The sequence below is a fragment of the Stenella coeruleoalba genome (genome assembly GCF_951394435.1).
Source record: "Stenella coeruleoalba genome assembly, chromosome: 17".
NCBI lineage: Eukaryota > Metazoa > Chordata > Mammalia > Artiodactyla > Delphinidae > Stenella > Stenella coeruleoalba.
Window position 1 is genome coordinate 3,117,074 of NC_137163.1, and position 14,816 is coordinate 3,131,889.

General features: G+C 39.9%; 1 protein-coding gene across 6 annotated transcripts in view; it reads left to right on the forward strand.

The window, feature by feature from the left end:
* Positions 1-14,816, forward strand: part of TRAPPC9 (trafficking protein particle complex subunit 9) — a 524,427-nt gene that overhangs the window by 39,097 nt on the left and 470,514 nt on the right. For all 6 annotated transcript variants that reach the window (XM_079901721.1, XM_079901717.1, XM_079901722.1 and 3 more), the window contains exon 4: positions 6,408-6,536. In XM_079901721.1, coding sequence (XP_079757847.1) covers positions 6,408-6,536 — 129 coding nt within the window. The remainder of the gene's footprint in view (positions 1-6,407; positions 6,537-14,816) is intronic.

A 14,816-nucleotide genomic window follows, 5' to 3' on the forward strand; every position in this document is an offset into this window, starting at 1 on the left:
TTTTTCTAATTTTATTTTATTCTTTATACTTTGTTATTTTTCTCTCCTTTTGGCTTGTTCCCCCCCCCCTTTTATTCTTCTTTTTTCTGTGGGTGGTTTCATTTTACCTTGTTGCAGTTGTTTCAATTATAGTTTTATTTTTCCTAATATGTTTTTTATCTTTCTAATTTTATTTTGTTTTTTATTCTTTGATATTGTACTGCTCCTTTTTTTTCTTTCTTTCTGTTTTTTTTTTTTTTAATTGCGCCACGAAAATTGCAGGATCTTGGTTCCCAGGCTGGAGGTTGGGCCCGAGTTCATGTGGTGGGAGCTCCGAGTCCAAACCACTGGGCTAACAGAGAACCTCAGACCCTAGGAAATATCAATTGGAGTGAGGCCTCCTGGAGGTCCTCATCTCAGCACCAGGACCCGGCCCTGTCCAACTGCCTGCAAACTCCCGTGCTGGATGTCTCAGGCCAAACAACCAGGAAGACAGGAATACAGCACCACCCATCAAAAAAAAAAAAGAATTGACAAAAAAATATGTTACAGACCAAGGAGCAAGGTAAAAACCTACAAGACCAAATAAATGAAGATGAAATAGGCAAGCTACCTGAAAAAGAATTCAGACTAATGATAGTAAAGATGATCCAAAATCTTGGAGCAGAATGGAGAAAATACAAGAAACAAATAACAAGAATCTAGAAGAACTAAAGAGCAAACAAACAGTGATGAACAACACAATTACTGAAATTAAAAATACTCTACAAGGAATCAATAGCAGAATAACTGAGGCAGAAGAACGGATAAGTGAGCTGGAAGATAAAATGGTGGAAATAACTGCCAGGGAGCAGAAAAAAGAAAAAAGAATGAAAAGAATTGAGGACAGTCTCAGAGACCTCTGGGACGACATTAAATGCACCAACATTCGAATTATAGGAGTCCCAGAAGAAGAAGAGAAAAAGAAAGGGTCTGAGAAAATACTTGAAGAGATTATAGTTGAAAACTTCCCTAACATGGGAAAGCAAATAGTGATTCAAGTCCAGGAAGCACAGAGAGTACCATACAGGATAAACCCAAAGAGAAACATGCCAAGACACGTATTAATCAAACTATCAAAAATTAAATACAAAGAAAAAATATTAAAAGCAGCAAGGGAAAAGCAACAAATAACATACAAGGGAATCCCCATAACATTAACAGCTGATTTTTCAGCAGAAACTCTGAAAGCCAAAAGGGAGTGGCAGGACATAGTCAAAGTGATGAAAGGGAAAAACCTACAACCAAGATAACTCTGCCCAGCAAGGATCTCATTCATATATGACAGAGAAATTAAAACCTTTACAGATAAGCAAAAGCTAAGAGAACTCAGCACCACCAAACCAGCTTTACAACAAATGCTAAAGGAACTTCTCTAGGCAGGAAACACAAGAGAAGGAAAAGACCTACAAAAACAAACCCAAAACAATTAAGAAAATGGTAATAGGAACATACATATAGATAATTACCTTAAATGTAAATGGATTAAATGCTCCAACCAAAAGACATAGACTGGCTGAATGGATACAAAAACAAGATCCATACATATGCTGTCTACAAGAGACTCACTTCAGACCTAGGGACACATACAGACTGAAAGTGAGGGGATGGAAAAAGATACTCTGTGCAAATGGAAATCAAAAGAAAGCTGGAGTAGCAGTTCTCATATCAGACAAAATAGACTTTAAAAGAAAGACTATTACAGGAGACAAAGAGGGACACTACATAATGATCAATCCACGAAGAAGATATAACAATTGTAAATATTTATTCACCCAACATAGGAGCACCTCAATACATAAGGCAAATGCTAACAGCCATAGGGAAATCAACAGTAACACAATCATAGGAGGGAACTTTAACACCCCACTTTCACCAATGGACAGATCATCCAAATGAAAATAAATAAGGAAACACAAGCTTTAAACGACACATTAAACAACATGGACTTAATTGATATTTATAGGATATTCCATCCAAAAACAGCAAAATACACTTTCTTCTCAAGTGCTCATGGAACATTCTCCAGGATAGACCATATCTTGGGTCATAAATCAAGCCTTGGTAAACTTAAGAAAATTGAAATCATATCAAGTATCTTATCCAACCACAATGCTATGAGACTAGATATCAATTACAGGAAAAAACTGTAAAAAATACAAACACATGGAGGCTAAATAATATGCTACTAAATAACCAATAGATCACTGAAGAAATCAAAGAGGAAATCAAAAAGTACCTAGAAACAAATGACAATGAAAACACAACGACCCAAAACCTATGGGATGCAGCAAAAGCAGTTCTAAGAGGCAAGTTTATAGCAATACAGTCCTACCTCAGGAAACAAGAAAAATCTCAAACAAACTAACCTTACACCTATAGAATTAGAGAAAGAAGAACAAAAAACCAAAGTTAGCAGAAGGAAAGAAATCATAAAAATCAGATTAGAAATAAATGAAAAAGGAATGAAGGAAACAATAGCAAACATCAATAAAACTAAAAGCTGGTTCTTAGAGAAGATAAACAAAATTGATAAACCATTAGCCAGACTCATCAAGGAAAAAAGGGAGAAGACTCAAATCAACAGAAATAGAAATGAAAAAGGCGAAGTAACAACTGACACTGCAGAAATACAAAGGATCATGAGAGATTACTACAAGCAACTATACGCCAATAAATGGACAACCTGGAAGAAATGGACACATTCTTAGAAAAGCACAACCTTCTGAGACTGAACCAAAAGAAACAAAGTATAAACAGACCAATCACAAACACTGAAATTGAAACTGTGATTAAAAATCTTCCAACAAACAAAAGCTCAGGACCAGATGGCTTCACAGGCTAATTCTATCAAACATTTAGGGAAGAGCTAACACCTATCCTTCTCAAACTCTTACAAAATATAGCCAAGGGAGGAACATGTCCAAACTCATTCTATGAGACCACCATCACCCTGGTACCAAAACCAGACAGAGATGTCACACACAAAAAAACTACAGGCCAATATCTCTGATGAACATAGATGCAAAACTCCTCAACAAAATACCAGGAAAGAGAATCCAACAGCACATTAAAGGATCATACACCATGATCAAGTGGGGTTTATCCCAGGAATGCAAGGATTCCTCAATACATGCAAATCAATCAATGTGATACACCATATTAACATATTGAAGGATAAAAACCATACGATCATCTCAGTAGATGCAGAAAAAGCTTTTGACAAAATTCAACACCAATTTATTATAAAAGCTCTCCAGAAAGTAGGCATAGAGGGAACCTACCTCAACATAATAGAGGCCGTATATGACAAACCCACAGCCAATATTGTTGTCAATGGTGAAAAACTGAAACCATTTCCTCTAAGATCAGGAACAAGGCAAGGTTACCCACTCTCACCACTGTTATTCAACATAGTTTGGAAGTTTTAGCCACAGCAATTAGAGAAGAAAAAGAAAGAAAAGGAATCCAAATTGGAAAAGAAGAAGTAAAACTGTCACTGTTTGCAGATGACATGATACGATACATAGAGAATCCTAAAGATGCTACCAGAAAACTACTAGAGCTAATGAATGAATTTGGTAGAGTAGTAGGATACAAAATTAATGCACAGAAATCACTTGCATTCCTACACACTAATGATGAAAAGTCTGAAAGAGAAGTTAAGGAAACACTCCCATTTACCATTGCAACAAGAAGAATAAAATACCTAGGAATAAACCTACCGAAGGAGACAAAAGATCTACATGCAGAAAACTATAAGACACTGATGAAAGAAATTAAAGATGACACAAACAGATGGAGAGGTATACCATGTTCTTGGATTGGAAGAATCAACATTGTGAAAATGACTGTACATCCCAAAGCAATCTACAGATTCACTGCAATCCCTATCAAACTACCAATGGCATTTGTCACAGAACTAGAACAAAAAATTGCACAATTTGTATGGAAACACAAAAGACCCCGAATAGCCAAAGCAATCTTGAGAAAGGGAAACGGAGCTGGAGGAATCAGGCTCCCAGACCTCAGACTATACTACAAAGCTACATTAATCAAGACAGTATGGTACTGGCACAAAAACAGAAATATAGATCAATGGAACAGGATAGAAAGCCCAGAGGTAAACCCAACACATATGGTCACCTTATCTTTGATAAAGGAGGCAAGAATATACAGTGGAGAAAAGACAGCCTCTTCAATAAGTGGTGCTGGGAGAATTGGACAGCTACATGTAAAAGGATGAAATTAGAACACTCCCTAACACCATACACAAAAAATAAACTCAAAATGGATTAAAGACCTAAATGTAAGGCCAGATACTATGAAATTCTTAGAGGAAAACATAGAACACTTTATGACATAATCACAGCAAGATCCTTTTTGGCCCACCTCCTAGAGAAATGGAAATAAAAACAAAAGTAAACAAATGGGACCTAATGAAACTTAAAAGCTTTTGCACAGCAAAGGAAACCATAAAGAAGATGAAAAGACAATCCTCAGAATGGGAGAAAAAATTAACAAATGAAGCAACTGACAAAGGATTAATCTCCAAAATATACAAGCAACTCATGCAGCTCAATATCAAAAAAACAAACTACCCCATCCAAAAATGGGCAGAAGACCTAAATAGACATTTCTCCAAAGAAGATATACAGATTGCCAACAAACACATGAAAGCATGCTCAACATCACTAATCATTAGAGAAATAGGAATCAAAACTACAATGAGGTATCACCTCACACCGGTCATAATGGCCATCATCAAAAATCTACAAGAAATAAATGCTGGAGAGGGTATGGAGTAAAGGGAACCCTCTTGCACTGTTGGTGGGAATGTAAATTGATGCAGCCACTATGGAGAACAGTATGGAGGTTCCTTAAAGAACTAAAAATGGAACTACATATGACCCAGCAATCCCACTACTGGGCATATACCCTGAGAAAACCATAATTCAAAAAGAGTCATGTACCACAGTGTTCATTACAGCACTATTTACAATAGCCAGGACATGGAAGCAACCTAACTCTCCATTGACGGATGAATGGATAAAGCAGGTGTGGCACATATATACAATGGAATATTAGTCAACCATAGAAAGAAATGAAATTGAGTTATTTGTAGTTAGGTGGAGGAACCTAGAGTCTGTCATAGACAGTGAAGTAAGTCAGAAAGAGAAAAAGAAATACCATATGTTAATATATATATGGAATCTTAAAAAAAAAAAAAGGTTCTTATGAACCTAGGGGCAGGACAGGATAAAGGCTCAGACGTAGAGAGTAGACTTGAGGACACGTAGAGGGGGAAGGGTAAGCTGGGGCGAAGTGAGAGAGTAGCATTGACATATATACGCTACCAAATGTAAAATAGACAGCTAGTGGGAAGCAGCCGCATAGCACAGGGAGATCAGCTAGGTGCTTTGTGACCACCTAGAGGGGTGGGATAGGGAGGGTGGGAGGGAGACGCAAGAGGGAGGGGATATGGGGATATACGTATGCATATAGCCCATTCACTTTGTTAGTCAGCAGAAACTAATGCAACATTGTGAAGCAATTATACTCCAATAAAGATATTAAAAAAAAGTTAACATGTTATGGGCTTATTATTGTTTTAAAAGGAAGGAACACATAAATATTTAAATCCTCTTCTAGTTCTATTTTCGAGCATGGTAAATATCTGTAGATGTAACCTGCACAAAAAAAGCGCTCTTTATTGTGGTCCTTAGTGATTTTTCAGCGTGAAGGAGTTCTAAGACCAAAAAGTTTGAGAACCACTGAGCTACTGGGTAAAGATGAACACTGCAGCACGACTTGTGAGGCGAGTAGCATAGCCCAAGTTTCTTAGGGTTTAACTGCCAGTGATAGAAGAATGAAAAGTTGCCGCAACTCAGTGTGGTTGCCTTTGAGAAGGAGACAGGCCTGCTAGGTGTTTGCTCGAAATGGGATAGATGCATTCCGGGTGAGTGATGGGGATAGGTATTCTGGTCCTTCTTCCAGTGGTATGATTTTAAAAATCTTTTCGATCCAGGGCACTGCTTCATCTGTGTGCAGTGTCAGCATCTGGCACAGAGCCTGCCACACAGTGTGAACTAAGCTGTTGGTTAAATGAATGAATGAACAGCCCGGCTCACATGTGCTCAGCCCCTCAGAGAAACGTTGAGCGTCGTGAGAGTTTTCTGCGCTGCCAGCTTTGACACGGGCCTGCAAAACATAGTAGGGGCCATGTTCCTGTTTGTAACAAAACCAGTGATCTGTAGGTTTGATCTCTGTTTTGTGGAAAAATTGGCATTTCCACATCATCAAGCCGTTCAGATCATTCTTAGTCACTGCAATTTTTGCTAAGGATGGGCCACTAACTTTATTAATTGAACTTTTATTTTAATGCCCAGCTGCCCTTGAAGGGTTATGTTCAGCTTCTGTCATCTATCACTATCCTGGTGGAACTGGTGGTAAAACTGGAGCTCGAAGGGTCCAGGGTAGCTCACTTCCTGCTGAAGCAGCCAACAGACATCGACCAGGTAAGCTCTGCTCTTGCCTCCATCCTAGACTCAGTTACAGTCTTTAAGCAAGCAGGAGTAATCTATTACTGTTCCCTCTGAGTGAAGGTTGAGTAATATTTAAATAAAATATAAAATCCGTTGAGTCAGAAATCCTGCACGTAAAAAAAAAAAAAAAAAAAGAAATCCTGCACATGAGACATTGTCTTCTGATTCTATTGAATATGTATTGATCTTATTGAGTCTTATCAAATGATATTAATGGATTACAATGATGGGTTGATTTCTGGACCAGTTGCATAAAATTTCATGGTAGGCTGTCTTTGAAGTTCTCTGTCTGGGCCCTTGTCATAATTTCTGTGTGTTTGGTGAAGTTAGTCCCAGATGTCAATTTTAACAGCTAATTCAGGGCCCGGGGAGCTGTTTCTTCTTTTTCTGGTTGATGAAGTTCTCTTAATGCGTGAAGTTTGATTTCCTCATGTTTGTTAGCACCTGTGAAGAGTAAAAATGCATCTTTGGAGGAGCAGAACCACAAATGCTTGTTGAATGAACTTGACCCTTTTGACCCTTAATAAGTGAATTTGCCTTAAATGTTCAGGATGTGGTTGTCATACCGCATGGTCACAAAGATAATAGCAAAGAATGCAGAGATCAAGGCTATACACAAAACTACTAGGTGTTTTTTGAACCATGAGATTTTTACGGATTTTTTCCCCCCAAAGAGAAGGCCCACGGCCGTTGATGTGTATTGGATGCGGAAATGCCTTCAATGTCTTTTTGCCCTGAATTATACCATCCCCGTCACCAGCAAAGACTGCAGAGACCACCTCTATGCGCCAGTCAGTGTAGCCACTCCGTCTGAATCTGGGTGCATTCTTTGTAGAACTGCTTAGATGAATCTCTGGTGGTCCTTGAAGATGTTTTATCTTCCTTCAGCAGACCGTTCCTAACGGTTTTAGTGGGGTCTCAGTTATTGGAGAGGAAAGTAAAGCAGGCTGAGAAGTGATAGAGAAAGTCCTCAGACTGGGATATCTCTGCTCCCTGCTTTCCTGGGCTTCAGTTTTGACTTGAGATGCCTCCCGTCGGTGCTCACCACCTGTGTTTATCGCGTGTTGTTGTAACTGCTGTCTCTGCTATGAGATTCCAGCATTTCAAGTCCTCTTGTGCCCTTGCGCCAGCGGCCAAGTGCTAAAGTATCCAACACACAGGTGACAGCTGCTTATCTTCTCCTTAGAAGGACGTCTGCTCTCTCTCTGGGGGCCTTTTGTTGAAGGTGGTTTTGTTTTATTCTTTCCCTGCTACTTGAAGAGTTATAAAGTGTTGAGACTGTTCTACTCATGGGCTTGGTGAGACTCTGGAGCCTTTGTAGGGCGATGCTTCACTTTCTGCCCTTGCTGAAGATAGGCAAAGCAAGTTTTAGGCCTGAAGAAGGGCTCCGTCTGCAGTAGAGAAGTGGCTTTATTTAGCTGTGCGTAGTGTGAAACACTTGAGAACTTTTTACTGTTGAAGACAGTCTGTGGAGAAGAACATCCAGTGAAGCTTGGATGAGAGCTGAAAGAGCAGCGCTGATGGCATTTAGATCGGAAATGATTTTACCACCTTTCAGGCATTAAAGGGTCCCGAGCCATGAACGGATTTGCTATCATGAGTATGTATGTTGCTTCATCTTGGATATCAATTTCAAGATTAGTCAGTTTGCAGTGGCAGCCTCATCTCACATCAGGAATTTATGGTATCTACTCTTTGAGGTGAAGACCAGACAAACGGATTATTTAACATTCTCCCTTGAATTTATATCTCAGGTTCCTTTTTCACCAGCAAAATAGCAGGCTACGGATGTCATTTAATGCCCATGTGACCTGGAGCAAGTTTAATCTCTCTGTGCCTCAATTTCCTTATTTGTGAAGTGGGGGAGATAATAACTGTACTTACCTTGGAGGGTTCTTGTGAAGGCTGCATGAGATACACATATAAAGGACCTACAACAGTCCCAGCCGGTGCTGGATAAATGTTAGCAGCCATTATTGTTATCAGTATTATTATTGTTGATTGTCAAGTAGTTTTAAGACTTGGTAATATGAATTCATGAGTACTGTTAAAAGACTCTAGACATCTCAGATCCCCTTTACATAGTTTTCAAGATTTCCTCTGAAAAAAGGGGATTTTCCCCTCTCTTAAAACTGAATTTAGTTTCAAAAAAGAATTCTGTACTCCCTATGTCTTTTTGCTTTAATTCTCCTTTTGTTTAAATTTTTTAAAAAAAACTTCCACTTTCTTAGTATTCAGAGTATTCAAGGTTATTCAAAACTTGGTTTATTAAAAAATCAATAGGACATTCTGCAATCAATCCAAAAGGAAATGCTTGTTGACTTACAAATGTTTCTCCTTTATGGTTATTGGTACTTTTTGGACTAGCTTAATTTATTAATAGTAAGCGTTATCATCCCTAATTATTGAAATAGCTGTGAATGATTTGGCATCTGCCCTAGGCCAGGCTGTGCTAAATGCTTTCCTTACGTTTTACCTCAGAGCAGGTGTTTGAGGGTAGTTATCAGTAACTCCTTCTTGCAGGTGAGGGATTGAGGTTTAAAGAGATGGGATAACTTGCCCCAAATCACGCAACTGGCAGCGCCAGACTCGGGGCTGGAGCCAGGCTGGGGTGACTGTACAGTAGGCATCCTTAATTGCTCCTCTAATCAGCCTCCCGTTGACTGGTTTCCCAAACTCCTGTGAGTTCATAAGTGACTGATTTTAGTGATCTCAACCTGATGAGGCCATAAAAGAAGAGGTATCAGTGAGAATACGAGACAGAGGGGCATAGATTAACACTGTACATTTTCACAAATGTTTTATTCTCAGCTAATGACCTAAAAAGTTAGTATTTTTTATTTTAACTCTGGAAGCACTAAAAAAACCCATAAAAAATGATTACAGTGCAAAAGAGAAGTGAGCTTTGAAGATCCAACCATTGCTAATGACTTACCGCTTGTTCTTCTCTAGTGAGGCTTGTCGAGAGAAAAAGTTATAGAGGCTGAACTGCTTTTGTGTAGTCTTCAGTACGGAAGAAAAGATCAAGCCAGTGAAAATTGAGAGAAAATAAAAATCGCTACTCTTTTCTTTCCTTATGATGAATATGTTAAGTTGGTTTTTATGGTTTAAGTATATATTTCCTCATTTGTGAAATTTGAATAATGTTATTTACCTAGTCTGACTGAGTTAGATACCTTGCACAAAGCACCCAAGAGATTCTCAGTAAAAATTTGCTGTCACAATGACAGATAGTTTAGAAGGATCAGCTCTGAATACTGAAGAGGGTGGTTTATTTATGATGCATATTCAGTGTGTATATACATGTGATATATATGAATATGACTTAAAGCGATAAGGATTCGGTTACTTTTTTTAGTGCAGTATGAAGTTTTGATGAGAGTGTCATCCTAGTAAGATAGGGACTAGCTAAAGTGTCTTCAGCTGAAGAACTTGAAGATTGTTTGTACAGAATGTATATTTTTACAACTCAGAATTCATATTGGCTTGTAATCATCCACTAGAACCTTTAAATTGCGAGGAATTTGACCACAGCCTTTATGTTTAGAAAAATCAGTATTGATTATTTGCAGAGAATAAGCTTATCTCTTTTGTGATTGAAGAAAGTTTTGATTTTTTTCCTGTACCCTTAATAGGTTTTATTTATTTATTTTTTAAGAAAGAAAATGGAAAATTTTATTCAAGCCAAATTTGAGGATTTTATAAAACCTGGGAAGAGCATCTCAGAAAGCTCTGAGAACAATTCTGCCTGTTAGAAGTCAAGGCACAGTTATATGAGTTTTTTGAGACGAGAGAGCTGTACATTTAATGACGTGTTGACAGTTTACACAATCCAGATCTGAGCATCATCATGGCGGTGGGTCATGTGTCCTCTTACAACATAAAGACGGAATGTTCTCTTTTAAGGAATTGCCTTGTTGATGCTAAGAGAATGCTGCTTTTTTTTTGATTGAGGTATTTCTGCTGCTGGGGAGGTAAATAATCAAAACGATTTGACATCTGTCACTTTTCCTTTATAGAGGGAATAGAAGTGGAGCTCAGGGCTTCCCTGGTGGCGCAGTGGTTGAGTCCACCTGCCGATGCAGGGGACGCGGGTTTGTGCCCCGGTCCGGGAAGATCCCACATGCCACGGAGTGGCTGGGCCTGTGAGCCATGGCCGCTGAGCCTCCGTGTCTGGAGCCTGTGCTCCGCAACGGGAGAGGCCACAACAGTGAGAGGCCTGCATACTGCAAAAAAAAAAAAAAAAAAAAGTGGAGCTCATGCTATTTTATTTATTTATTATTTTTAAATTACTTTTAAATTTTAAAATTTTTTATTTTTTAACATCTTTATCGGAGTATAATTGCTTTACAATGTTGTGTTAGTTTCTGCTGCATAACAAAGTGAATCAGCTATATGTATACATATATCGCCATATCCCCTCCCTCTTTATTTTAATATATAAATAAGTGTTTTGTATTTCAAGAAAATTGTATGATTTGTAGTTAAATGCTCTTTGGGAAGTATTTTGCAAGACACAGATTATCTAATGTTGGAAACATGCAGACATGACTTTTATGAATATAGAGCTAGTACAGCTAGCTAGTGTAAAACAAAAGGACTAGGAGCGCTTTGCTGCTGATTGCTAGAAGGATGGATTCTGGGTCTCAGTCTCCCTGGCTGTAAAATGAAGAGGCTGGACTGGATTCCTTCTTCTAAGATTAGTTTCCATGAGCCTATGTCTTTTGTTTATATTCAGGAGTGTTAACAATTTCAGATTACATACTGAATACCACTCCCTTCCCTGAAGCAGAATTCAGTTATGAGCTAGATAAGCTTTTAGTTATAGGCTCTGAGCATCCTATTTTTAAAAACCTTACTGATTGTTTCTTATACAGGCAATTTATGTGTTGTGTCTTTTACAGCAACCTGGACAGCCTTTTGGGCCATAGGTGGCGCTGTTGCACCTTTTAAAAGTCTTAATTTTCCTGTTTGTGGAAGACGACTTAGCCCACGTTCCTTTAATTTGACTTCTTTGTTTAGTGCTTCAGGATAGCACAATGTCCATTATGTCTGGATACCTGGACAAATTATTCTAGTTATATCTTATTTTTATTCTGTCATCTCAGTGTGAAAATTTCAGACTTGCTGTGCAAACAATGGTGAAATTGTACTTTTCTTCCAGTATTAGAAACCAGTGAGCCATGATTTTATAAAACAGATAGAAGTGGTCCCTGGAGCACCTTAAAGCTGAAAAACGTATTGAACTCCCTGAGTATTGAACCCACTGCTGTGCGTTAATTAGTGGGAGGTGATTTGGTTGCTGTATGAAGGAGCGTAGTTTTTTGACTTGGCTTTGAATGCACATGCTACCACTTAGCCATGCGAACTTGAGTCAGTTCTTTCTGAGTTTTTCCCTTGTCTGTAAAATAGGGACGCTAATATCTGCTTTGTAGAATCTGCTTTGTGAGAATCAGAAATTATGTAAAGTGTTTAGCACAGTGGTTATCTCAAAAGTGCTCAAACCCTTAGCTATTGTTTTGTATGAAGCCATCATTTTATATAGTCTTTAGCAATTACTAAGGAATTAAAATAGAAAAAGCTGGTTTTATGACAAAAGATCCAATTAAGAAATGAGTAAAATATTTGAAGAGGTTCAGTACTTCCTGTACTCATAATTTAGCAGCAGCCTCAGAATTAGGGCTGGTATACAGTCACCCTGAACGTTAAGCCACAGAATTTTTGGCTAATTAGTATATGTTGGGGCTTAAGTGGGCCCAGTAATTACACTCTTCTTTTCTCCACCAGCCAACTGAGAGATGAGACGAGAGAGTAGGCAGCGGGAGCTAAACGTCTCCTTTGTTACTGGTAAAGCCACATTCTACGTGAACTTTAGGGCTTCAGGGAAATGGGTGTCTTAATACTCTATCCCGGAACTAGAGAGACTCACGCAGTCGCAGGCAGTTCTGGGCCACAGTGGGCCTTCCTATGAGGGGACCTGTCCCCGTCATGCTCAGGGCTGTCATGTCACAATGCTGAGCATCCTGGGTGCTTCCTGAGGGTGGCCAGCACCCGGGGGGGAAGAATGGTTTCCCGTGCCCCACTTGTCTCCCAGACTCCCTGAGCCCACTCCTCACTCCATTTGTGCGAGGAGGGCTAGCTGTGGGCCAGGGGTCAGGAGTGTTGAGGGAGAAGCCCTCCTCATGGCCCAGAGGAGTGGAGAGGAAGCGTCCCTTCCCTCAGTTTGAACAGGTCGTGGAGTGGAACAGAAGGGTGCTCCTCAGGAGTTTATAAATAGGGAAATCAGGATGTCCTCTGTGACTTAAACTAGCAAGGAAACATTAAAGCTGATTAGAAGGGAGACAGGCGGGGCATGCGTCATAGTTAACATTTGTTGGGCACCTGAAATGTGCTGCATACTTTTCTAAGATCTTTGCAGAAACTAATTTAATCCTTTGAGCCTCACAACAGCCAAGTGAGGTAGGTTTGATTATTTTCCCAACTTTACAGATGTGGAAATTGAGGCACAGAGAGGGTAAGTAATTTGACCAAGGTCACAGAGCTAGTAAGTGGCAGAGCTGGTGTTTAAACCCTGGCAGTCTGGCTTCCAGGCTCTCAGAGATGGGCTTTGGGTTTTTAGAGGTATCAGCCTGTCTGTGCATCTCTGTGTACATCTGTCCATTCGTCGGCCTGGAAAGAGTGGGAAAGGGAGAGTTACACAAGTGTTCACAGCTGTGCCTCGGCCACTGTCCATGCACCGTGACCAGCATTCATTGTGGTCTAGGCAGCAGGTCTGTCCCTGTAACAGAAATTTAGTCCATCAAGTTAATCTAGGAAATCCCTCTTGCTCTGCATCTGTCCATGCTTGCCATGTGGCCTCCTGCCCAAGATTGGGTCGTTGGAGAGAAAATATGCTGATTGTTGAACTCCGATATTTTAGTCTGATCGATAATTTTATGTCTCCTGTTAAATTAATAAGTTAAACCTCTGTTTCTTTTTTCTTTTCTTTTGGTCACACCCTGCGGCATGCATGATCTTAGTTCCCCGACCAGGGATCGAACCCGTGCCCTCTGTATTGGGAGCGTGGAAGGGAAGTCCCAGCCTCTGACTTTCTTACACCAGTCTCTTATGAATTTGGTTAATGTGAAATCAGTCCACTGGAGGCTGATGATGCTGATGATATCATTTCTGAGCACATTGAGGTACTCCTGTCTGTGGAGACCTGGCTGGAGGGTGCTGCTTTTTCTCACTGTGATTTCTTCAGACAGCACCAATTATTATCTCCCCACCCCCTCACACACACAATGAGGTGAGAAGCCTTCTGAGTAGGCCAGATAATCAGATAGCAAAGTCGACCGGTCAGTAGACTGTTGCGTACCTAGAAGTGGGTTTAATAAAAGGAAAGAGCTTCCAGGGAGTCCAATTAGACGTTAAAGTTCATTTGGTAAAAGCTGTCCATTTGTTGTGGTTGAGCTTGTTCTTTGCTGTTCGAAAAGATTGGATTAGATGGATTAGCTTAAAAGGCAGAAAAGGATCGTTTCAGGTGGTATTAATACGTCCACACCAGTGAGAAGTGATAGTTGACCGCCTGTGTGAGGCTTGAGACAGAAAGATTTTTACAAGCTTCATTAAACAACCTTAAAAGCTCTGCAATCTCAGTGTACTTAGCATGGGGCCCGGTTCATCCCTGGACGCCCTAAGAGGTCGAGTAATTGATGATTGTGATTATGACTCTGAGGCATCGACAAAGTCTCATTCATGTTCCCTATTCGAAGGACATGGCACAGTATAACATATTTGACCAGGTTTTTCACTGAACAGGATGTTTCTAGCACTATCTGGAAATCTCACATCCCCCAAGGTTCCACACAGCTCAGTGTCCCCTCAGTGCAGATCCGTCAGCACTCGTCGTGGACATGTTGTGGGGTGTGTGATGGCGCCGCATCCCTGGCTCCGCATCCGCCCCGCAGGCTTTCTCATCCCCATCTACCTCGTAGGGTTGCCCTGACAATCACACATGATGGTTGTCAAGCATTGTGTTTGGCATGTAGTCAGTATCCAGTAGGAAGCACCTGTTCTTTAGTGTAATCGTGGCTTCTAGATGGCAGTGAGTTTTAGTCTGCATGTAAAAATGGAGATTGCAGTACACAGAGTAGCTCTTAAGTAGCATCATGGGACCTATTCTCTATGGACGATTGAAAACATGCTATTTCAGTAAGAATATATGTTATTGGGACATACCTTTCTGAATCCTGTTAACATGTTTAAAAATGA